Below are 25,079 nucleotides of genomic sequence, written 5' to 3' on the forward strand. Positions count from 1 at the left end.
GATTGTTTCTTTCCTTCCATTGCTACATAATTAGTGTGTCCTACCCTAGTACCTATAACTTCACCTTTTCTCCATTTATTCAATATCCAGACCTTTTAATACCCAAGGGCATTGTTAGAAAATTGACAGAGGCCCATTATGTCTTCTACCTTGACACATGTGGGCCACTGTAGGGGGACTTTAAAACCACTGTACCCAACCAAATGATCATTAACTTTATGCTGTAGCACCAGGCCATTCCAACAAGGCAATCTAGTGACTGAACTAGAATTAAGTCCGAATTACATAGATAGCCTCCTCCTCCCAGCTGATCTGGGCTTTCTGTAAGGCAAAAGATGAACCATGGCCAGAAATGGTCAGGGAAGAATCTTAAATTTTCAAAATAGGTTTATATAACCCTCCACCCCTTTTTCCTGATCATTACCCAGTTGGTAGGCAAAAGGAGATGAACCCTTTCTGAGAATGGCTGCCTTAGGTGACCAAACTGCTTCACTAAGGTGTGCAGACCGGGAGGAGGTTAAAAACAGAGTCAAAAATCTTTTTGAGTTGATCTTTGAGGGAACTATTCAGTACTTGACAATAACATGCCTGTGGATGGTAGGGAATGTGGGAGGTCCATCGAAATACCTTGGCTATTGACTGTTGACACTGTTGGGTGGCCGTTGTGACAAAAAGATATGCCACTGTCAGACTGTAGATGGTTTGGAAAGCAGAAAACCTGGCAGAGCTTAGTTCCAAGGGCCACAGTGGTATCCACAGCGTCAGATGATTGAACTGGAAAAGCAACATCAGCACTGTAACCTGAAAAAGTATCAGCAGTAGCAAGGTACTGATGAGAGCCTGGGAGAAGGGAACAAAGTCCTAATGTCAGTCTCCCAGGAGCAGGTGGGGTCAGTGCCCCTTGCAACGTGGTTTCCTTTACTGCAAGACAAGCAGGCCAACTTTTGGCAGGAGTCACAAGTCTGGCACGCAGTAGTGGCTTCTGCCTCAGAAACATGTAGTCCCTTACATTGTGCCTGGTCCACGATGGTAGATGTTTCCATACCTGTTGCATGAATCCAGGTGGCTATGGCCGCAGTCTTGGTGGTGCAGGCTGGATCAGCAGTTTGATCCCAGTCAGTCTTATGAGAGTACCTGCCCTTAGTGTGGGCACCTACATGAGTGATCCAGTCTGTCCTCATGGCAGGCAGCCATGATGTGTTCACAGTTCTCACTTTCATCTCTCAGTATTTAGTCTTCCAAGTGGCATACCAAGTGCTTCAATCCTTACTGCCGTCAGCCATCCAGAGTTGTCATTGGGGCTAAGTGCCTGGTGGGTAACATCAGTTTTTAACTCAGTCTAATCATTGGTGAGCCAGGCCTAAGCATTTAGAGGAACCCTTGTGAATCAGGGCCCTACTGAACCAGCAGCTTGGCTTCAGGCAGTGGAGAAGGTTGTTTCTCCCAAAGTGGGAGCTGACACTTCTTCACGGAAAACCAAGATGCCTCTAGGGCCAGCCTGGCTATACTCTTTTTTTTTTTTTTCCTAAAGAGATGAGGTCTGACTTTGTTGCCCAGGCTAGAGTGGAGTGGTACAATCATAGCTCACTGCAGCCTCAAACTCCTGGGCTCCTCCTGCCTCAGCTTCCTGAGTAGCTGGCACTACAGGCACGTGCCACCACATCCAGCTAATTGAAACAAATTTTTTAAGAGATAAGTTCTCACTATGCTGCTAAGGCTGGTCTTGAACTCCTGGCCTCAAGCCATCCTCCTGCCTCAGCCTCCTGAATAGATGGGATTACCAGCTCTATTCTTGAATGTACTATTTCCATGGGATCAGTGAGGCTTGTAAACCCTTCCCTTGTTATCAGTAGATTCCCACTGACCCACTCCAAAGTGGGAATACTAGGCCAGGGAGTCCTGAGGCCTCTATGGGTCTGGCAATCAATTTCAAAGCGTTGAGTAGTTAACTAAGAGGTTAATAGCTACCCTTTTAGAAAGGGTGTGCTTGGTACCTATGTCCAGCAGGTGGCACTGTGATTCTGGTGCATGGCTCTCAGTACGCCAACAGCCAGGAAGTTTTATTTATTTATTTATTTATTTATTTATTTATTTATTTATTTATTTATTTATTTGAGACAGAGGAGTCTCAGTCGCCCAGACTGGAGTGCAGTGGCTTGATCTTGGCTCACTGCAACCTCTGCCTCCTGCGTTCAAGCAATTCTCTGCCTTAGCCTCTTGAGTAGCTGGGATTACAGGCGCCCGCTGTCACGCCTGGCTAACTTTTTGTATTTTTAGTAGAGACAGGGTTTCACTATGTTGGCCAGGCTGGTCTCAAACTCCTGACCTCAGGTGATCTGCCCGCCTTGGCCTCCCAAAGTGTTGGGATTACAGGTGTGAGCCACCGTGCCCAGCTGCCATGAAGTTTTTAAAGCTGTGATTTATTTCCTTTCCCTTCCAGGGATGTGGATTTTTATCTTCTGGACCACCAGGAGAGGACAGGATCACCTGTCTACACACAGCAGCCCTTGCACAGGATAATCCTCTTTGACACTTATGGGATCAGTATCAGCTATACATTTAACACTGGAAGCCACAGGAATAGTACACTGAAGAGGCCCAAAGAGCTCTGCCTGGAATGTCACTTTAACTTCCCTTCCCTACAGGGAGCATGGCTCAAACGTTACCAGTTTAATCTGGACACTTTTTCCCCTTGAACTAATGCGTCTAGAAGGCCTGCATCAGGGGCTATGGTGACAGCAAGCCAGAGATTTTGCCATTTCCCAGTTGGAGAGTGTGGCGGTGCTGGATGCAGGAAGTGAGGAGAAACTTTTTCTCCTCCTTTAGCTGTTCGCTAGGCTCAGCAGCATGACCTCCCCAGTGTTGCTCCCCCAGGGTTAGGACTAAAGCGCTCCCTTTAGTCCTTGTGCACACTGCTACAGCTCTCCCTGCAGTTCTGAGTGTCTGCAGTAACCTCTGTGCCTAGCACATCCTCCCCGCCATGAGACACGGTAGAGTGGAGATGTGGGACCTCATATCCAGCAGAGCCCTGAGTTTGCCCCTCTCCTCCCTGGGGCTCTCCAGCATTGGGGCTCTCCAGCATACTAGGATGGGTGTGTGTGACCTTCAGTCCCCTTTAATCATCTCAGTCTTTTTTTTTTTGAGACGGAGTCTCGCTCTGTCGCCCAGGCTGGAGTGCAGTGGCGCAATCTCGGCTCACTGCAAGCTCCGCCTCCTGGGTTCACGCCATTCTCCTGCCTCAGCCTCCCGCGTAGCTGGACTACAGGCGCCCGCTACCACGTCCGGCTAATTTTTTGTATTTTTTTAGTAAAGACGGGGTTTCACCATGTTAGCCAGATGATCTCGATCTCCTGACCTCGTGATCCACCCGCCTCGGCCTCCCAAAGTGGTAGAATTACAGGCGTGAGCCACCGCGCGTGGCCCATCTCAGCCTTCAAAGCAGCTGCGGTTGTGATAGAGTGGGAGGGATCGTGGGACATAAACTGAGAGAGTGGCTCTGAGCCAGAAAGCAAGGCATATTTGTATTTACTTTTGGCTTGAGTACACAGCTCCCCCAAGGATCTTTCAGTGTTTTCATTTTACTCAAAGTTCTGTCTTATATAGCAGGGTCCTATTGCCGCACCATTTGTTGAAGCGTTGGAGACTTGTTGATTGAGCAGCTGCATCCATATTGCCTTTTGGCAGGGGCTGCTGAGCTTGCTGCCATTGTCATGATCACTCCTCTTCCTCCTTTTGCCCAGACCACAGGGCAATAACCAGGGTGACATTCAATGGCTTGTTTCAATCCTACCTCTTTCCATCAGTCTCTGTAATTGTGGGACAGTGGGGGACTCTCACTACCCCATTGCCGGCCCATGGAGGCCCTCATTCTTTCTCTTACCGAAGACTATGTCTCTCCTCCTCCTATGCTTGTCTCCACATTGTCAGGGGCTGGGGATTTTATCTTAGCTACTTATAAGCTAATAAGTTAGCCTGTCACTGTTGTTTGCATGCCGAAAGAAGACAAAGTCTTGGGTCAGAGACAAAGGACTTTATTTCTCATGGCACAGCAAGTGGGATGTGCATCAGCATGTTGGCATCAGTTTCCTTTGCCCCTAAGTCCCACGTGGTGCTGAGGGACTGGATAAATGCTTGCACATGCAGAAGGTTGCATCACAGCTGAGTAATATTAAGCTTGGGAAATCTGCTGTTTTATGGCAAGCAATAAACAAGACAGCCCTCTGTCTCAGAGAGAGATACTAACTCTTCCCTCAAGGTTGTTTACTGCAAACATAACCTTAGAAATGACCTCGGGAAAGATGGATCGGGACATTGCATTCTTGGCATACCCTGAAAGGCCTGGAGGAGCACAAGAGAGCCATGGAGGACTGTCTCTGCTAACACAAGCAATAAAAGCCAGGAGGAAATATGAATATTACAACTGGTTTTACTTGGGAAACTTTTGAAGTAAAAATCTGGAGCCCAGGCCGGGTGCGGTGGTTCACACCTGTAATCCCAGCACTTTGGGGGGCTGAGGCAGGTGGATCACCTGAGGTTTGGAGTTCGAGACCAGCCTGGCCAACATGGTGAAACCTCCATCTCTACTAAAAATACAAAAATTAACCAGGGGCATGGTGGTGGGCACCTGTAGTCCTAGCTACTTGGAAGACTGAGGCAGGAGAATCGCTTGAACCCGGGAGGTGAAAGGTGCAGTGAGCCAAGATTGCGTCACTATACTCCAGCCTGGGCAACAAGAGTGAAACTCTGTCTCAAAAAACAAACAAAAAACAAAACAACAACACAAAACTGGAATCCTTTTGTTAGTATGTTCCCAAACAGATTTAAAAACTAGGACAGTTTAAATAGAGTCCAGCAGGGATGGTACTTTATAGTCTATAGAATTATTTCACATGTGTTACCTGAGTTGAGCCCTAAGGCCTCCCTGGGAGGTGGGCAGGGCAGATAATATTATTGTCTTTGTTTTGTAGATGAGATAAGAGGAGTAGAGAGAATGAGTGATTTTGCCAGGTTGTGCCATTAGTTAGCAGTGGAGCTGGGACTGGATCTCTCTTTCTGCAAATCAATTTTGTTATGCTGCTTTGAAGTTATTTCTCTCTTTGACCTTACCATGCCAGTGTCCTCATCGCGTGTCAAGCAATGTGTTTAGCAGGTGCTGAAATAGACCTATTCTTTTGCCTATCTTGGACCCACCGAGTAAGATAAGAAAGAACCCTAGATTTTTAGGTAAAGCATGTTTTCCCCTTATGTAGTAGGTCACTAATGACTGCTCATGACCTGGAGAATTGATGACTACTAGAAAGTAACTCTTCTTTTGAGCTGCAGGGAGAAAATAACAAATAGAAAAGGCCAGGCTCTGCTGGATGACTTGGCTGCCTTCCCAAAGCCCTCATGTATGGTGTAGAAAGGTGTATGTGCTTGTATAAAAGAGGACTTTGCATTGTGTTTGAAAGCCTGTTTATTCAAATCGCTTATTTACTTGCAAAATAACTTAAGCAGTGAGGATAGGTTTTAGATGTGGTCTTAATTTAGTAAGAAAACCTTCAACTTTTATATACTAATTAGTATAAGATCAGCCAGATCACAGTTAGCAGCTTACTTGTCACAGGGTTGCTGAGCAAAGTGAGACTCCTGTGACAATCATGGTTTATAGTCTCAACCCTGACCAATAGCCTGACAATGTCGTAATGGACCTTGTAATAGCAAATGTTGTCTCAGAAGTCAACAGACTTGGAAGAAACTTTTTTAATTTAAATTTTTGTTTACACTGGCTACTTGGAAACAAGAAAACTCTTATTTTTTTTATTTTTTTTATTTTGTTGAGATGGAGTCTTGCTCTGTCGCCCAGGTTGGAGTGCAGTAAGTAGCGCCATCCTGGCTCACTGCAAGCTCCGCCTCCCTGGTTCACGCCATTCTCCTGCCTCAGCCTCCTGAGTAGCTGGGACTACAGGCACATGTCACCACTCCCGGCTCATTTTTTGTATTTTTAGTAGAGACGGGATTTCACCGTGTTAGCCAGGATGGTGTCGATCTCCTGACCTCGTGATCTGCCCGCCTCAGCCTCCCAAAGTGCTGGGATTACAGTTGTGAGCCACTGCGCCCGGCCAGAAGAAAACTCTTACTACAAACCTTTCCATATTATGAGAAAACTTCTTGTCCTTTTAAAATAAATAGAAACTCAAGATACAGAGTAAGTATATGTATATTTAACTCAATTGGTAACTGGCTGGTGAATATTTGCTCACCTTTCTCGTCTATCTAAATGAAGACCGGTGGCTAGCTTGATGTCTTTCTTCCTCAAATCACTTGTGTCAAAAGATTTTTTTTTTTTAATCCAAACTTTTGCATTAATTGTTTGAAATGCACAGCCTTTAATTTTAACCATGCTTTATTAAGGCCATTTGGATTTTATGATAATTTTAAAATTCTTGTTTTTCTTTCTGTGTTTCCTTTAGTTGGGATGAGACTCACTTTGGAAAAATGGGAAGTTACTATATCAACCGTACGTTTTTCTTTGACGTGCACCCACCTCTGGGAAAGGTGAGCAGTGTGGTGAACAGCAGCTCTCTGGTCCTGGAGGATCGTTCCTAAGGGCTGGAGCCACATCTTGATTTTGGATTTGGGGCTTGTAGAAAGAGTTTGGGACTTGTAGAAAGAATTTTCTGATGTTTCAGACCAGCTACTTTCATGGAAAATCTTTGGTGTTTTTTAAAGGGTCCTCTGGGCTCGGAAATGGAAAGAGGGCCCATCAGCTGAGGGAGGGATGAACAAAAGTGTGGCACAGCCATACAGTGGAATACTATTTGGCCATATAAAGGGATGAGGTTGTGATACGTGCTACAACATGGATGAACCTAGAAAACATGCTAAATGGAAGAAGCCAGACACAAAAGGTTACATACCCTGTGATTCCACTTATATGAAATATCTAGAACTGATAAATCCACAGAGACACAAAGTAGATTAGTGGTTGCCAGGATCTTGGGGAGGGAGGATTAGGCAGTGACTGCAAATGGGCGTGGGGATTCTTTATGGGGTGATGACATGTTATGGAATTAGGTAATGGTGATGATTGCACAATCTTGTGAATATACTTAAAACCACCCATTGCGCACTTTAAACTGGTGGATGTTATGTTATGTGAATTTGTCTCAATTTTAAAAAAGAAAAAAGAAATAGGAATACACTGCATGAAGCAGAAAGAGCTCAGGAGGCTGATGTCCACGTGGGGCTGACTTCTTTCTCCCTTCCCATGCCCAGCATACACATCGATCTGTTTCTCTCACATGTTTTGCCATTAGAAATTCCACCAATTAGAATTCACTTTACTCTTTTTGTGTTTGTTTGTTTTGAGACTGCCAGTTTGTTTTATGCCACCCAGGCTGGAGTTCAATGGCACAATCTTGGCTCACTGCAACTTCCGCCTCCCAAGTTTAAGTGATTCTCTTGCCTCAGCCTCCTGAGTATCTGGGATTACAGGTGCCGCCACCATGCCCGGCTAATTTTTGTATTTTTAGTAGAGACAGGGTTTCACCGTGTTGGCCAGGCTGGTCTTGAACTCCCAACCTCAGGAGGTCCACCCACCTTGGCCTCCCAAAGTGTTGGGATTACAGGCATGAGCCACCACGCCTGGCCCATTTTAGTCTTTTAAAAACAAAAATCTCTGAGAAAGCTCTCAGATTAGCTCTGGAATTCACGCAAGGCTTTCTTCCTAACTGGAGACTGAAATCTTGGGCACCAAGGGGACAGGAATTTTCCTGTGAGGAAGTGAGGAGGGATTTTGGAGCATATAGTACTTGGGGGATAAAGGTGGGAGCAGGAAAGCCAGGAGGAGGCAGGGATAATAATCTTTTATCAAAGATCACAAAGATCACCTATGGTTGGGCTTAAAGAAGCATGAGAGCAAGGGCCCAACAGGGCGGAGGGGTGGAGAGGGAGGTAGAACAGGTAGCCTATTTCAAAACTGGCTCTGAGCCCAAGAAAAGTGTAGAAAGTATTATGCCTCTTCCTATCTCTTTTATACTATAACAACAATAACTATACTATAACAACAATAACAAGAACAATTAAAAACATTTATTCTGTTCTGGTCACCTTAGAGGCATTATCTCATGTAAGCCTCAGAACAACCTTATAAAGTAGGTATTGTTGCATCCCCATTACACAGATGGGGAACTGAAGGCAGATAAGTAGTTTGCCATAGGGAACCAAGCTAAAAGTGGCAGAATCAAGATTCAGACTGGCGTAGAGCCTGCTCTCTTAATCGTGACACCACACTACCTCGCAAACTTGCCTTGGCTCTCTCCTCAGACTACATCTGTTACTACCATAGAATTAAGCAACAGACGTGTTGAGTATTTGCATGGAGCTCGCCTGGGAACGAGACTTCTGATGAAGATTTTTCATAGGAAACCCAGCCCAGTGTTTCTGTGGGGACAGCTTATTCTTTTTTGGAGTTTTCCTGGTGCTCAGCGCACTGTGGACATGTGCACAGGACTGGCTGATTTGTTTAATTTACCTAAGCCTTAGGCCAGGCGCGGTGGCTTACGCCTGTAATCCCAGCACTTTGGGGGGCTAAGATGGGCAGATCACCTGAGGTCAGGAGTTCGAGACCAGCCTGGCCAACAGGGTGAAACTCCATCCCTACTAAAAATACAAAAATTAGCTGGACATGGTGGCACACGTCTGTAGTCCCAGATGTTTGGGAGACTGAGGCAGGAAAACAGCTTGAACCTGGGAGGTGGAGGTTGCAGTGAACCAAGATCACGCCGCTGCACTCAAGCCTGGGTGACTGAGCGAGACTCCATCTCAAAAAATAAAATAAAATAAAATAATAATATACCTAAGCCATGCCTTCCTCACATCTCCTTGCCCGTGTGAAGGGAGAAGTGTGAGGGTTCTCAGGCTGCCCTCAGGGAGTGCATCTGCACCCCTAATTTATCTCGTGTTCTGTCTGGTTGAAAGAGAGTGATGAGCAAACTGGAAACCTGTGAAAGGGCACAGTAGCTTCTGCAGGTTCTGAGGCCAAGCCAGTCAAGGAATCAAAACCCCTCCAAGTGGCAAGCAGGAATTTTTTTCCTTCGCTACTGAGGCCGAGACCCGCTGCTTCACATTGGCCCCCAGCCCTAGGCATCTGGCAGCTCCAGTCCTACAGGAACTTAAAACATAAAAAAGCCTGCACATAGCAGAAAATGCAGTCAGCACAGAAGGAAGTACGAGGTCAGAAGCCTCCTTCAGAAGGTGTCAGAAGCCACCACATTTCTAGTCCACAGAGGTAACCACAGTCATCTTTGTCAATAGTTTCTTATATTTCTCTAACAATTTTTTATGCAAATAAAAGCGTGTATGTTTTTATAGATGTACATATGAACAACACATATATACACACAATTCTTTTTAAAAACTCAAATGGGATAAGACTATAATTGTTCAGCAACTTGTGTTTGAAACATGATATATCTTCTTTCCACATTAGCATATGAAGATGTGCTTCATTCTTTTTAATGGTCGTGTGTCATTCTGTTATGTAGATGTGCCATAAGTATTTACGCCTCTTCAGTTGGTGGGCGGCATGTAGGTTATTTCCAGTTTGTAGCCATTACAAAAGATATTGCAGTGAACATCCTTGTACATATATCGTTGTATAGTTGTGAAGGTATATATGAAAAATTCCCAGCAGCCAAGCTAAAAAATCAAAGAATATACACATTTAAAATTGAGTTAGATATTGCTAAGTTTTCCCGCAAAGATGTTGTAATCATATATATTCCCACCAACAGTGTATGACAGTGTTTTCTTCCCCACATCATTGCCAGCACTGGTATGATCATACTTTCAAAACTTTGTTGGCCGGGTGCGGTGGCTCATGCATGTAATCCCAACATGGGATTTGGGAGGCCGAGGCGGGTGGATCACCTGAGGTCAGGAGTTTTTGAGATCAGCCTAGCCAACATGGTAAAACCCCGTCTCTACTAAAAATACAAAAATTAGCCGGGCATGGTGGCAGGTGCCTGTAATCCCAGCTACTTGGGAGGCTGAGGCAGGAGAATCGCTTGAACCCGGGAGGCAGAGGTTGTGGTGAGCCGAGATCGCGCCACTGTACTCCAGCCTGGGTGACAAGAGCAAGACTTTGTTTCAAAAAAAAAAACTTTGCCAATTGGAGAGTAAAAAATGACATGTCACTGTTTTTATTTGCATGGCTGTATGAGTTAGGTTGAACATTTTTTCATATGTTTATTAGCCATTTGTATTTTGTTTTCTATGAATTTGCCATATTTTCTAGTAAGTTATTCCTTTTTTTTCTGTTGATTTGAAAGAGTTGTTTAGTTAAGAAATTAACTTGGGGCCAGGCGCCTTGGCTTACGCCTGTAATCTCAGCACTTTGAGAGGCTGAGGTGGGTGGATCATGAGGTCAGGAGTTCAAGACCAGCCTGGCCCACATGGTGAAACACCTTCTCTACTAAAAATACAAAAATTAGCCGGGCGTGTTGGTGGGTGCCTCTAATCCCAGCTACTCGGGAGGCTGAGGCAGGAGAATCACTTGAACCTGGGAGATGGAGGTTGCAGTGAGCCAAGATTATGCCATTGCACTCCAGCCTGGACAACAAGAACGAAACTTCTATAAAAAATAAAAAAACAGCTGGGCGCAGTGGCTCATGCCTGTAAGCCCAGCACTTTGGGAGGCTGAGGTGGGTGGATCACCTGAGGTCAGGAGTTCAAGACTAGCCTGATCAACATGGTGGAACCACGTCTCTACTAAAAATACAAACAAAAAATTAGCTGGGCATGGTGGCAAGTGCCTGTAATCCCAGCTACTCTGGAGGCTGAGGCAGGAGAATTGCTTGAACCAGGGAGGGAGAGGTTGCGGTGAGCGGAGATCGTGCTATTGCACTCCAGCCTGGGGGACAGTGCGAGACTCCATCTCAAAAAAAAAAAAAAAAAAAAAAGAAAAAAAAGAAGAAATTAACTTGGAGCTACTTTGAACCGTAAGGGAACTGAGAGAGAACTGAATTTTGAGTGTCTGCTAAGTGGTTGGTGTAGTGTTAGGTGTTTACTTAATGGCATCACCTCTAATCCTCACGCCCCCGGGAGGAAGTTTTTATTACCTATAGCTCAGAGATATTAAGTATTGTCCGTGATCAAAGAGCTAGAATATAGGGCACTGAGGTCCAAACCATCTGTGCATTTCTTCACCCCAGACCAGCCAAGCAGTCTGGAAATGTATGGTCAGCACCAGGCAAGCTTGTCTTGCGAGATCCCAGGTGAGAAGAGGGATCCATTTATTGCCACTTGGCAGCTTTAGTTCATCTAGGTATTTGGATGACCCTGTCCGGACCCCGGGGTCCCCGCCTTCCTTCTTAAAAGCAAGTCTTTGTTGTCTTTTTCGGCCAAACTTTGGCTTCTGTACCTTGACCTGGAGCGGTAGCGTGGCTCTGTTTAGAACTACTTAGAGAAAATAGTGGGTTGGTTAGTAGCCTAAATCCAAGTCCCACAAGTGTAGCTAAGAGAGACTTTCCCCACACAGCCAGTGTATTCCCTCCCGCAACCCAGCCCGCCAGAGCCCGGGGGGTCAGACTGGAGCAGCCTGGGGCTGTCCCAGATGGTTGGTATTTGCCAGCAGTTTTTATACTTCAGCTGCTTCTGATTGCTTATGCGAAAAATAGAATTTTACAATGTTGATGGCCAAGGAAATATACAGAAGACAGAGCCGATCTTGTCAAAGGTTTTGAAGGGTTCATGACTCACAGTCTCAATTTCTAGTTGATTTGTTCTGGTTTGGGAGGTACCAACGTTGCCCTCCTTTGGAATATTAGGAATGGGAGAAACCAGCCTCTGGTCTTTGGCAGTTTTTCTCTTCCCCTCTGGGCAAATGCATCTGTCTTTGCATTCCTCTTTCTGGTTTTCTTCCCTTGTCTTTATTCCTGGTATGTAGCTCCTTGGTCCCTTTTCTCCCTCACCGTGACTTGGAACCTCACTTTCCTTTCAAAAGGCCAGTTCCCCAGGAATCAGCCTCTGCCCATGACCCAAGAGCTGCCCTGTTTTATTTTATACTATCTGAAGGGAAGCAGAATAAGAGGGCCCCTTACTGACTCTGCCCTTCAAATTGTGGGGCTCTTTTTCCTTCCTAAGTGTTTAGGTTGTGCTGTTCCCAGAACTCAGCCATAATACAAGAGAGGTTTTGTTTCAAGCAGTGAGCTCTATAGACAAAAGATTCTTTGCTCTGTGGCAGCTGCAGGAGAAAATGTCGCATCAGCAACATTTTCTATGGACAGTTGTCAAGGGAACCCAAAGTCTGTGGGTGCAGCTGGAGGGAAGTTCAGAGGACAGAGGAATCTTCTCCTAAAGGCTTCTCATCTTTTTGTTTGTTCTTCTCTCCTTAGATGCTGATAGGTCTTGCTGGCTACCTGAGTGGATATGATGGTACCTTTTTGTTCCAGAAGCCTGGGGATAAATATGAGCATCACAGCTACATGGGAATGAGAGGAGTAAGGTTTCCTGACTTGATATGGACTGATTGAACCCTGGGGCCACACTAAATCAGAAATGTTAATAGTTAACAGCCCTGGAGTGGTGGCAGGTGTAAATACAGGGACTCTGGGTGGTGACGAGAGGGGAGGATGATCAGACCCTCCCCTGTGGTGTAGATAGTCAGAACTGAGGTGAGAAAGAAGGGAAGAGGAGGCCGCAGATAATACAGAGATGACATAGATAGGAGCAAGCACGCATTGTCACCTGCTGCCCTGCCCCGGTGTACTGTCAGACCTCAGGTTGGAGAACAGCCTGGAACCCGGGCAGTCAGGAGTCTCCTGCAGCCCCAGTGGTGCCTCCATGCACTGGCACGCTGCCTGCTCCTCCCCTCACAGGCACAGCTGCTGGAGTGTTGCCTACATCTCGGAGCCTTTTCTGAAGATTTCAGCATGCCCACACCCTGTCACCATGTTCCTGTGTCTTTCCCAATGAAGGTTTCAGGCACACAGAATTTTCCAGCCTTATTTGAAGGGAGGCCAAATGTCTGCTCCAGTCCCTGTGTGTCCTAATTCACAGCACCAGCCTTGGTGGAACATGGCAGGGCCTTAACACCCAACTCTTTGGGAACCCCGAACGTGTGGCTGAATGAAGCCAGCAGAAGCTGACCTCCAGTGTGGACCTCTCAGAGAAGTTTGCATTTACAAGCCCCTTTCCTTGAGGATTTCATAGCATTTTAAATAAATGACTGTGTGCTTATTTGGCCTCATCGTTAGATGATTTGCATGGCCATATTGTGGTATATTAAACAAGGAGTATGTCCTACCCTCAAGTTCATGTTCTTAAGTGATTCTGTGTCTTCCTAATAACTTTTGAACACCACGTGCCATATGTAATTGGATGTAACAACCAGACATAAGAATTTCCCATTATTCTGGCTTGTCTGTTTATTCTGATGGACAGGTAGGGGATAGAAGAGGGCTGGCAGCTTAAAAAAACAAAAAACCAAACAGGCATCCAGGTACTGAAGTATCAAGCAATCCCTTTTTCCAAAATCAAAATATGTACATTGTGTAGATTAAAGACTGGTTTCTGGTGTAAATGAAGAAAAGAACTAGGGGTTCCTTAAAATTCTCTGAAATACCTTCAGAGGGGTCTTTCTCAACTTGTACCTACAGTTGTGTAATAGAAGCTAATGGCTGTCAATTCCTATCTCTGTGTTAATAACACTCATTTGCTTCCCTTCTCTCTATTCCTGGTGTGTAGCTACTTGGTTGCTTTTCTCCCTCTCTCCTACCCACACCTTCCTGGCTGAACTCTGCTGATTTCACGTCAGTGTACAAGTTGCTGCTTAATGGGAACATACATATTGCTTGATTTGGCTCTTCACTATTACAATACTCTTTTCTTAGTTATAGATATCCTAGATGACTTTAGGTCACCAAAGTCATGCCTTCATCAGGTCCCCTGTCTTAAATGTTAGGTTGTACTGAGTCCAGTAGGTCCCTGACCTAGCTCAGCTTGTTACTTGACAGCTTCTCTATTTCTCCCACAGTTCTGTGCATTCCTCGGCTCCTGGCTGGTCCCCTTTGCCTACCTCACTGTACTGGATCTGTCTAAGTCCCTCTCGGCAGCATTGCTCACCGCTGCCCTCCTCACCTTTGGTAAGTTGTCTTAGCCATGCCATGGCTTTTGGGAAATGGACTGCCACTCTGTAAATGTAGCTGAAAATCAGTACGTTCAAGGGTCCTATCTGTGGGTCCAGTTCAATTAATTTTAGGATTGGGTAAAATGTACTACAAAGCTCATTCACTAGTAATACTTAATGTATATCAATAGTTATATATATAACAAGCCTTTATATTTTTGGAGGGGAGAATCGGTATGAGTAATCCCAAGGAATAGATTTACCTCCACGTTATTCACAATTGAGTTTGGAATGGGTAATAAGATAGATTTGTGAGTATGTTTGTTTTTGAAGGAAGCTTATAATTCTAATTTTGCTTCTCTTAGGTTAATATTAGTTTGCATTCCTAAACTAGTTTCAACTAAATATAAAGGTAAATGCAGAAATAGCTGGGTGGCAAGTGATAGCAAAATGGGAACTTGGATAATAATCCTCATGTGGATAAATGAGAGTTCGTCGTAGAAGTTGATCCTGTTGCTAGCTTTGTTCCTATGAAAGTGAATTCATGACCTTGGGGAGCTTAACATTTAAAGAAATCTAGACCAATTTAAATGGGGTACTTTATGGGTTTGCTTTGACAGATATGTTGCTTTGTTTTGACAGATAGATTGCAAGATTATTGGCTTTCTCTATAGACGACTGGTGGCTTTTTCCTTGTATCTTGAATTTCCATCTTCAGTTACTCATTCATTTAGTCATTTATGCACTTTTCATTCAATAGTAATTTCTCAAGCACCTACCCTGCTCCCGGCCACTTTTCTCGGTCTCAGAGGGTACACCAATGAGGCACTCTGGTCTCATTGAGTTTACCCCATCATGGGCAGACAGTAAATAAACAAGTAAATGAATAAGTCTGTCATGTGATGTCCTAAGCCACAAGTGCAAGGTAGAAAATAAAGCAGGGTAAGGGATGGAATAATGGAGATTGTACTATTTTAGACAGGGTAGTCAGGAAAGAGCTTCTGAGAGGGGAGCTTTGAGCAGAGACCTGAGTGAGACAAAGGATCAAGCCCTGCAGAGATCTGAGGGAAGAGCATTCAGGCAGAGGGAAGTGCATGTACTGTAGTTCCGGTGCGGAGCTCTGTGGGTTCAAATCACAGTAAGAAGGCTGGCATGGCGAGGACAGAGTGAGTGAGGCAGAGGGTGCTGGGAGATGAGGTTGGATGGGTAGGGAGACCACACAGACTCTGGCAGTTGTCATGAGAACTTTTTACTTTGAGTGAGATTGGAAGACATTGGAGGGTTTAAGCAGGAGCATGACATAATGAGATTTAAGGATTTAAGTTAAAAAAGAAGATCATTCTGCCATCTGTCTGGAGAATCAACCACCAAGAGAGACTTCATGTAAAATGATAAGATTCTATCATAGGTGTAGATAGTTTGTGGTTACATGAGCAGTGGCAGGACTCCCTTTTTGATGGTGGAAATGAGGAAGAGAACTCGTCTCAGGGCTGGTCTGAGTGAGTGAATGACATGATCTTCTCTTGGGTTGAGGGCCTAGAGGCAGTGTGAGATACTGCTTCTTGTCATTGGGCTTTGATATCTCCCAGAGCTGTGGCCTTCCACCTCCCCGATGACTCAGTGTTGATGTTGACTCTAGTCCTGACTGTACAAGTGCTTACACTCAATTAACTGGCAAGAGGGACTGTTTCCTACTGCTGGGGTGTTTGGTTTTCAGGTGGCCCTTCTCTTACCTCGCCTTTTCACCAGGGAGCTCATGTTTTTCAGACACGGGATGCCTCACTCTGTCCCAGTACATCCTCCTTGACCCCATCCTGATGTTCTTCATCATGGCTGCCATGCTGAGCATGGTCAAGTACAACTCCTGCGCCAACAGGTCAGAAACTCCATCCCCGGGAGGGGAGGGTCGGAAGCTGTGGCAGCTCCAGAACTTCTGTAATGGCCAGGGCCAGGGTGGATGCCCAGAGACTTGTCTTGAAGCTGAGCTTGAGGCAAGCATACGTTTTGTTTGTTTGTTTTTTTAACTTAGATTGTCCATTTTAGATCATAAAAATAGATTTTAAGAAGTTTTCTACAGATGATTTTATTTTTGCCATATTCAAGACTGAGAAAATGTCAGTTGTCTTTTTCAAGCGTATTTTTATCATGTTTACAATGGAGTACAATTGGGTAGGGGTTTTGGGATGTTACGGAGGGATCCTAATGCTTTCCCCACCTGCCTCTCGTAACCAGTGCTGGTTAGGAGATGCCAGGACAGGCCTGTCCTTCACATACTCTGTCCTAGAAGGGAGGGCACCAGGGTAGACACTGCCTGGAAACTCTCTCCCTGCCCTCAGTGGTTGCATCCAGTCCTGACCTAATGATGGGAATAGCGTATATAAAGGTTGGTTTGAATGGCCCATACCAGCCAAGAGGATCCTTCCAGGTCCTGGTCAGTTCTAAAGCTGACCTGGAGGGTCCAGTCTACTTCCAGAATAGTCTTTTCCAGATCATCCTTCTACTTCTGAGAAAGTAGAATAAGTCATTCATTCTATTCAAACCAAAAGAGTTGGCGCCTCCTAGGCTTTTCTGGACGTTAACTTGGCACAGCCAGGCTCATTAAGCTCCATTGTGCTAATCTCAGCCCACTCTGGCTTTGGGTGTTCTGGTTACGCCACATCCACTTCCATCTACCATTTCTTGAGTATATATACTGTGTGCCAGGTACTATGCTAGGAGCTGGATGTACAGAGCTCTGTTGGGCTTGGCTGTTAAGGAATATTCGCTCTGGCGGAGAAGGCAGCCAGAGAGCCAGAGAATCACAGCGTAGAGTACTAGGTGCTATACAAACAGCAAAATGGTCAGGAGCACTAACTTTGACCCAACTGCCTGGGTTAAAACTGTGCCCCACTGCCTGCTAGCTGTATTACTCCACCTCTTTGTCTCTTGATTTCCTCCTATGCAAAAAGAGGTCCTAGTGACATACGATCTGCTGTGGGCTATAGTGACAGCTAGAAGAATTAATGTATGTATTATACTTGGAATGGTACCTGACACATAGTAAGCACTCAGTAAATGCTGCCTTCGACAGGGGCAGAGGTGACACAAAGGAGAGGGCTGCCTGAGTCCAGGAGCACCTAAGGATTCTCCTTTCACTCCTGCCTGACCGGTCACTCGTGAAGAAGGAGCCCCCGCTTACCCTGAGCCCTGTACTTAGCCAGGAGCACTATGGACACTCTCCCCAGAAAAATACCCTGCGCGCTCAGACTGTGGTTTGCCTGCCGTTCCAGAGCTTTCACAGACCGCCTCCTCCCTGGAGCCACGCCATGGTCCCTTGAGGCTAAGAGCCCCCAAGACAGGGCACAGCACAGCCTCTCCAAGTCTGAGAACTGCCCTGTGCCCTGCTGCGCTTGCGTTTTCCTTTGGTTCCAGCTGCCAAATTGAACTCTGTCTTGTTGATTTTCAGGCCCTTCTCTGCCCCCTGGTGGTTCTGGCTCAGCCTGACTGGTGTTAGTCTTGCTGGTGCTTTAGGGGTCAAGTTTGTTGGCCTCTTTATCATCCTTCAAGTGGGGCTGAACACCATTGCAGACCTTTGGTACCTGTTCGGAGACCTCAGTCTTTCATTGGTGAGCACCCAAGCGTTTGCCGTGGAAATGTTTTTGCTCCCTGATGTTGCTGAGTAGGAGCCAGTGGCCTTCTCTGTCTCTGCTGCAGGCGGCAGAGTGGCTGTGTTCTGGGTCCCAGGTGGGCTGGACCCCCAACCCTCCGCAGACAGCAGGACATCAAGGAGTGGGCCTGGCTGAGGATTGGATAGGGTGCAAGGGAGACGATGGATTAACATTCTTGGAAGTCTCCTTTTGCATTTGTTTTGTAATGTCTGCCTTTTTTTTTTTTTTTTTTTCTCTTTTTGAGATGGAGTTTTGCTCTGTTACCCAGACTGGAGTGCAGTGGCTGATCTCGGCTCACTGCAGCCTCCGCCTCCTGGGCTCAAGTGATTCTCTTGCCTCAGCCTCCCAAGTAGCTGGGATTACAGGCACATGCCACGATGCCCAGCTAATTTTTGTAGTTTTAGTAGAGATGGGGTTCTACTGTGTTGGCCAGGTTGTTCTCAAACTGCTGACCTCAAGGGATCCACCTGCCTCGGCCTCCCAAAGTGCGGGGATTACACGCGTGAGCCACCGAGCCTGGTCTGAACTCACAATTTTCATTTCCTGACCCACAGCCTCCATATTTGGAGGCCAGTAAGGGCCTTTACGGTTTATTATTTATTAAGGGCTGATTCTATGCCAGGCACTATGTGAAATGCTTTACCTCCATTATCTCATTTACCCCTCATAATAGTCCTATGAGGTGGGGAGTTATTACCCTGATTTTCAAATGAGGAAATGAAGACGTACAGAGGTAATGACTTCCCCAAGGCCATGGGGAGTGAGAGGTGTATCTAGGAGTCACACCCAGGTTAGGTTGGCCCCAGGCCATCACTCTGCTGTGGTGCTGCTCCATCACCTCCGAACCAACTCCTAACAAGTTTATTCACTTATTCATTCATTCATTCAGACAATATGTGAAGACCATCCACTGTGTGTGAGGCGCTGGAATATACAGATGAATACAATATAGTCCCCATCCTCTGGGGTCAATGGAGAGAGAGAAATAAGGAAGCAGGCAGTTACAGTCAGCCAGGCGTGCTGGGAGAGCACAGAAAAGGGCACTAGGCCAGTCCCAGGCAATCCAGGAAGGCCTCTGGGAGGAAGCTGGGAAGATAAGGAACCATTAGCCATGTGATGGGTTGGGCTGGGACAGCAGAGGAAGCACTGGGAAAGTACAAGGAGGTCAGTGTCCCTGGAACATGGAGGGGACTGGTGAGCAGCTATGTTGCAGATGCAGGCAGTGCCTTGTCCTTGGCACAGTGGCAGGCTAGGGTCTTGGGTGTGGAGCCTGGAGAAGTAGCAGAGGGCTGGCCCATGTTTATCTTGTGTAGTGCTTGGGTGGTGGGTGTTATAGAAAGGCTTAGGGTTTCCACATATTCTCCTCTCCTCTTGGCCATTTTTTATGATTATGACTTACACATTAAAATCTATATATAATGCATGCATAGTGCATAAGGAATAATGAGGTCTCACGTGCCTGGCACCCCCCGCTGGCCTCTGTTTGCAGGTGACTGTGGGAAAACACCTGACTGCTCGTGTCCTGTGCCTCATAGTGCTGCCCCTGGCTCTCTACACAGCCACCTTTGCTGTTCACTTCATGGTGCTGAGTAAAAGGTAGGGACAGAGCCTTTGCAGCGTCTTGCTTCTGGTTTTCCTTTTGCCCTTAAGCCTGTGGAGGGGCTGGGTGATGTTCTGGGTCTGTGGTTAAAATGATAGGAGAGGGACCCAGGGGCTTTTTCCTGTTTCTTTCCCGCTATATTCTATCCTTTGGGTCTGCTAAGGGCTCAGAAAGGCAGCACCCTAACCTGAAGGAAGAAGCTATTTTCCTTATAGCCAAATTGTCCCTTATCTCTAAACAGAGTCCCCTGTACTTAGCAGGGATAGGCAACAATAAGATGTGCAGTAGGAGTGAGGGTAACAATAGCAATAACACCGGCAGCAACAGCTCCCACTTCATGAGTAGCTACTGAGAATTAGGAACTGTGTTCTGCATTTTGTGTACATTATCTCATTTAATCACAATCACTTGTGACTTCTCTGGGTTTCTTTAAATCTCTAGTTTATAAACGACGAACTAAGGCTAAACAGGGTTATCTTGCCCAAGGTCACACAGCTAGTAAGTGGCTGAGTTGGGATTTGGACCCCAATTTCTCCAACTCCATCACCCACCTCTGTCCCATGATCTGATTCTACTTCCCTTAAACTAACTGAGCAGAGCTCTTCCCAGCGCTCCTGGGAAATCACATTTTCACTCCTTTAACTTGGCTCTCTTCTGCTCTTTCTCTTCCCACAGTGGCCCTGGTGACGGTTTCTTCAGTTCTGCCTTCCAGGCCCGGCTTTCAGGGAACAACCTGCACAATGCTTCCATCCCTGAACGTGAGTGTCTCTGGGCCTTTACAAAGGTAGATGGCAGAGGGGCTTCCTGGGAGTTGAATTGGAAAAGACGAATGTGATGGCTTGGGTTATTTTAGCCTGTGATGGCACGGTGGGAGAAAGACCCAGTTAGATCTAGTAAAAATACTCGAGAGTGAATCAGGACAGAGGAGAGGAAGACATCCTGAGCAGCAAGCTCTGTGACCCTAAAGAATGACTTCTCCTTTGTGGCTCTCCAAGCCAGCTCTGAGGGAAGGTCACTCAGAGAGAATCTGGTAACAGCACCAGGCCCTTCAGAGCCAGTTGTCAGTTTCCCGCACCGCTTTCTGAGTGTCGCGTCCATTCGCCTATGACAGATGGTAGTGGAGTGTGTGCTCACCCTCCAGAGATGGAGCCTGGTGTAGGGGAGCTCCACACGGTGTGACTGGAGGCGTTAAGTACATAAAGAGGGAGCACAGCTCTGGGGATTCACAGGCGTGAAGGAGCACGGCTGCTGGGTCGTTGAGGGCATCAGAGGCACATGATGTGGGTTGCCTTGGAGTCAGGCCCTGGAAGGATGTGTGGCTTTCAACAGATAGAGGAGAGGGCATCTCAGACAGGAGGGATGACATGATCAAAGCCAAGGACAGAGTAAAACTCAAGGCACAGGTTATATGCAGAAAACTACTGGAAGATAAATGTGAAAAGTTAGGTTGGGCCCAGACTATGAGGGTTTGAGGTGTCTGGATGAAGTATTTGACTTCCTTAAACAGGCCGTGGAGACCTAGTGGAGGTCTTTGAGCAGCCAGGAGGCCCGGAAGGCTGTGCTGTAGGGAGATGACATGGGTGGGAGAGTCGAGGCTGGCTGGGGAGGGGACAGGATTGCAGGCAGGAGAAGCCCTCTGGGAAGCTATTGCAGGGACCTGAGCTGGACATGGTGGGGCAGCCACAGGGTAAGGCAGATGGGCGTATGTAAGGGAGATCTGGACATAGCAAGGGAGGAAGAAAGATGCCACTAAGGACTTGAGTGCAGGTGATTGCTTCCTGGAGGCAGAGACTGCGTCTTACTCATTTTAGTATTTCCAGGGCTTTGCACAGTGCCTAAAATACAGCAGACTCTCCCAGGCTGGGAAGAATGAGAAATAGGGAAGCAGGAGAAGAAGTTGGGTTGGAAGAGCAGATACTGAATTCCACACTAGAGGGCTTGACAGTGAGCTGCTTGGGGAAATTGGTGCCATGGGGCCAGTGGGCTTTGGGGCTGATGCTTTCAAAGGAGGAATCAGCCAAGTAAAAGGGTAATTGATGCTGTAGCAGTAGCTGTGATTTGTAAGGAAACTGTAGAAAGAGGAAAAGAAGAGGGCTGAGGTCAGATCACTGGGGAATGCAAGCGGAGGAGGAATTAGGAGAGGAGGCTGCGGAGGAGCAGCCCTTGAGGGAGCGTGTGGTCGAGAAGCGGGAACAGAGAGCATTTCAAGAAATAAAGGTGGTCAGCCGTGTGTAGGGCTGCTGAGGTTGGCCTGCCTGAGAACTCAGAAGAACACAACTGTGGAGTTTAGCAAATTCCTGCTCATTATTTAAAGGCCTAGCTCAGCTGTCATCTCTTCGATCGAGTCGTCCTCTCTTTACTCCCTGGGAGAGAATTTGTCCTGTTCCGAGTTCCCACCACTCCCACTGTGTGACACATCGTCATGCCTTTGTGGGGCACTTGCCCACCGTCCTGTACTTGTCAGTGTGTGAAGCCTTGTAGACAGGGCTCTTCCAGGGCCACAGGCAGGCCTCCTCCACCTTTGGATCCACTGTGTAATCAATACATTCTTCTGGTCCACTGAATGAACCAAGAAAAACAGGAGCGGGTCATTCCAGCGGATTGGAAGAGGGGCAATATTAAGGAAAAGAGACTTCTCAATAACTCAGGACCTATAGGAGGAGGGGATGCTCTTGGGAAGTGGTTTTCTGTGTTTTTTGTTTTTTAATTCAGAGTAAAACAAAACACCATTGAACCATATGGTACTAGATTCAAAAGGCACAAAAGAATATAGAGTGAAAAAAACGGTTTGTCAAAATGTTGTATCTTGGAGAATGTTCCAGGCAAAGACAGAAAATGCTTCTTCCTTCTTTATTCCATTGAATCCATGTAGAGACCTTGAGAAGGACAAGTTGCTTTTCATCTTTTGCTGTTACACATGGTGCTTTGATAATGACAGTGTTAACACCAGCTGCTTCTGAAGTCCTCAGGAGGGAGGGGAGTAAGTGGGCCCTGTGGTGAACTCTGTCTTGAGTCGGCTCCGTGGGAGTGAGAAGGCAGCTGGGCTTCAGTCCGGGGCCCAGGGGAGTCTCGCAGAGGGTTAGTGAGCCCTGTGGCTTCCGAGGCTCCTCGCAGGCAGGGGCAGCCTCTAGCACTGTGGCAGCTCACCCCTCTGCTGTCTGTCTTCCTCCCAGACCTGGCCTACGGCTCTGTGATTACTGTGAAGAACCTCCGAATGGCCATCGGCTATCTGCACTCGCACAGGCACCTCTACCCCGAGGGCATTGGTGCCCGTCAGCAGCAGGTCAGTGAACCTTTTGTGCACTTGTACGGCAGCAATGCTGTTCACCATAACAGTTCACTCTCTTGCCTCCTGTCCTTTGCTTATCCCATTCCTCCTGCTTGAAACATTCTTCCTAGCCCTGCACCCTTCTCTTTCTTCTGGCTAACCCCAGGCATCAGCATAGGTGATCTTCAGTGACCACCGTGTCCCACCTCTCTGTGGTACTGGGTGGGGTGCCCCTCTGATGAGAGGCTTGATGGCACCTTCCACATGCCTACGTGGTAAACCTTCTCATATTGAACTGCGCAGGCTTACTTCCTGCCGTCTCTTTGGTACTTGATTGCTAGCTCCTGGAAGGCTCAGTTGCCTAGCACAGTGCCTGCAATGGGATGGGTGATGAGTAAAGTGTGGTAGTTACGAACACAGACCTGGGAACCAGACTAGGTGATCTGGGTGTGAAGCCTGCTTTCATATAGAGTGTCACTTTGGACAAATTCATCTTCTTGTGCTTCAGTATCCTCTTCTTTTTTTTTTGAGACAGAGTTTCGCTCTGTCACCCAGGCTGGAGTGCGGTGGCGCGATCTCGGCTCACTGCAAACTCCGCCTCCCGGGTTCACGCCATTCTTCTGCCTCAGCCTCCTGAGTAGCTGGGACTACAGGCGCCCGCCACCATGCCCGGCTAATTTTTTTGTATTTTTAGTAGAGATGGGGTTTCACCGTATTAGCCAGGGTGATCTTGATCTCCTGACCTTGTGATCTGCCTGCCTTGGCCTCCCAAAGTACTGGGATTACAGGCATGAGCCACCGCACCCGGCCTGTATCCTCTTCTTTAAGTTGGGGAAAATAAGTAGTACCTCTCTCCATCATAGGGCAGTTGTGAGGATTAAATGAGATAACAATGTGAAGTGCTTATGAGAGACTAGCCATGTGAGTATCATCTGAATGAGTGAGCGACACTGTGAAGGAGTGTTCGTGTGGCTGCAGTGTATGATGCCTGAGAGGGAGAAGCAGGATGCTGAAGAGGTTGGTGGGGCCATACTGGGGAGAGGCCTGTGTTATAGTAGATTTGACTTTGCTCCGTAGACATTAGGGAGGCAATAAAAATTATTATGATTATGATTAGATCTCTAGTTTAGAAAGGTAACTTCAGTGGGAATGTGATAGCTCACAAGGAACCAGTTTGGAGGCAATAATTATGACAAAGGACAGTGAACAGAGGCAAAAAGCATGGAATCTTTACAAAGATTTGTACTTCACAAAAAGTTGTGCCTCTCCAAATGCTTTGTTTTTATTTCCCTTTTAGTTGTTAGAAAGTGACAAGGGTGTAGTAGTTCGATTTCACGCTGCTGATAAAGACATACCTGAGACTGGGCAATTTACAAAAAAAGAGGTTTAATTGGACTTACAGTTCCACATGGCTAGGGAGGCCTCACAACCCTGGTGGAAGGCAAGGAGGAGTAAGTCACATCTTATGTGGATGGCGGCAGCCAAAGAGAGAGCTTGTGCAGAGAAAATCCTGTTTTTAAAACCATCAGATCTCTGGCCAGGTGCAGTGGCTTATGCCTGTAATCACAGCACTTTGGGAGGCTGAGGTGGGCAGATCACATTAGGTCAGGAGTTTGAGACCAGCCTGGCCAATATGGTGAAACCCCATCTCTCCTAAAAATACAAAAAAATTACCTGGGCTTGGTGGCACCCGCCAGTAATGCCAGCTACTCAGGAGACTGAGACAGGAGAATCACTTGAACCGGGCAGGTGGAGGTTGCAGTGATCTGAGATTGCGCCACTGCATTCTAGCCCGGGTGAAAGAGCGAGACTGTGTCTCAAAAAAATAAAAAAAATAAAACCATCAGATCTCGTGAGATCCATTCACTACCACGAGAACAGCACAGAAAAGACCCGGCCTCATGATTCAGTCGTCTCCCACCGGGTCCCTCCCACAACACGTGGGAATTATGGGAGCTACAAGATGAAAATTGGGTGGGGACATAGAGCCAAACCATATTACAGGGTATTGGGTTTTAGTGTCAGTTTCTTATCCTTAATTCTCCATTCATGTCTGACCCAGTGGTTTTCAGCCCTGGCTGCACTTAGAATCAACGGAGAGATTTTTAAAAATTCTGATGCCTAGGCTCCACTGCAGAGATGATGATTTCATTGATCTAGGATGAGGCCCATGCATTATGCATTTTTGGTTTGGTTTTAAGCTGTCCAGATGATTCTAAGTCATGTACACCCAGGGCAGAGACAACTAGCTGTACTGTGTTCTCATGTGGTGATAAATTGCTGCAGGTGTCATGTAGAAGACACTACAGTTACAAACGTGGTGACCAGAACATCTACACTGTGCAAAGGGAGAGAAAGGCCAAACTCCGAAAGGCTCTGTTAAGCTAGTGTTACATACTTAGAGCCCATGTGTGGAGGTGTGAGACGTGATGGTGGTATAGGGAAAGTGCATAG

General features: G+C 46.7%; 1 protein-coding gene across 4 annotated transcripts in view; it reads left to right on the plus strand.

Moving 5' to 3' along the window:
• Positions 1-25,079, plus strand: part of POMT2 (protein O-mannosyltransferase 2) — a 47,424-nt gene that overhangs the window by 3,099 nt on the left and 19,246 nt on the right. For 3 of the 4 annotated variants that reach the window (XR_004184846.1, XR_004184845.1, XM_003902100.4), the window contains exons 2-9: positions 6,453-6,537; positions 12,378-12,482; positions 14,018-14,126; positions 15,878-15,986; positions 17,556-17,715; positions 19,247-19,353; positions 20,033-20,115; positions 22,531-22,640. Coding sequence is in view for 2 of the 4 variants with exons in the window: in XM_003902100.4 (XP_003902149.1) it covers positions 6,453-6,537; positions 12,378-12,482; positions 14,018-14,126; positions 15,878-15,986; positions 17,556-17,715; positions 19,247-19,353; positions 20,033-20,115; positions 22,531-22,640 (868 nt within the window). In the remaining 2 variants the exon portion in view is untranslated. The remainder of the gene's footprint in view (positions 1-6,452; positions 6,538-12,377; positions 12,483-14,017; positions 14,127-15,877; positions 15,987-17,555; positions 17,716-19,246; positions 19,354-20,032; positions 20,116-22,530; positions 22,641-25,079) is intronic. The other variant, XM_009212035.4, reaches the window with a different exon arrangement.

The sequence above is a fragment of the Papio anubis genome, chromosome 7, assembly GCF_008728515.1.
Source record: "Papio anubis isolate 15944 chromosome 7, Panubis1.0, whole genome shotgun sequence".
NCBI classification, from domain to species: Eukaryota; Metazoa; Chordata; class Mammalia; order Primates; family Cercopithecidae; genus Papio; species Papio anubis.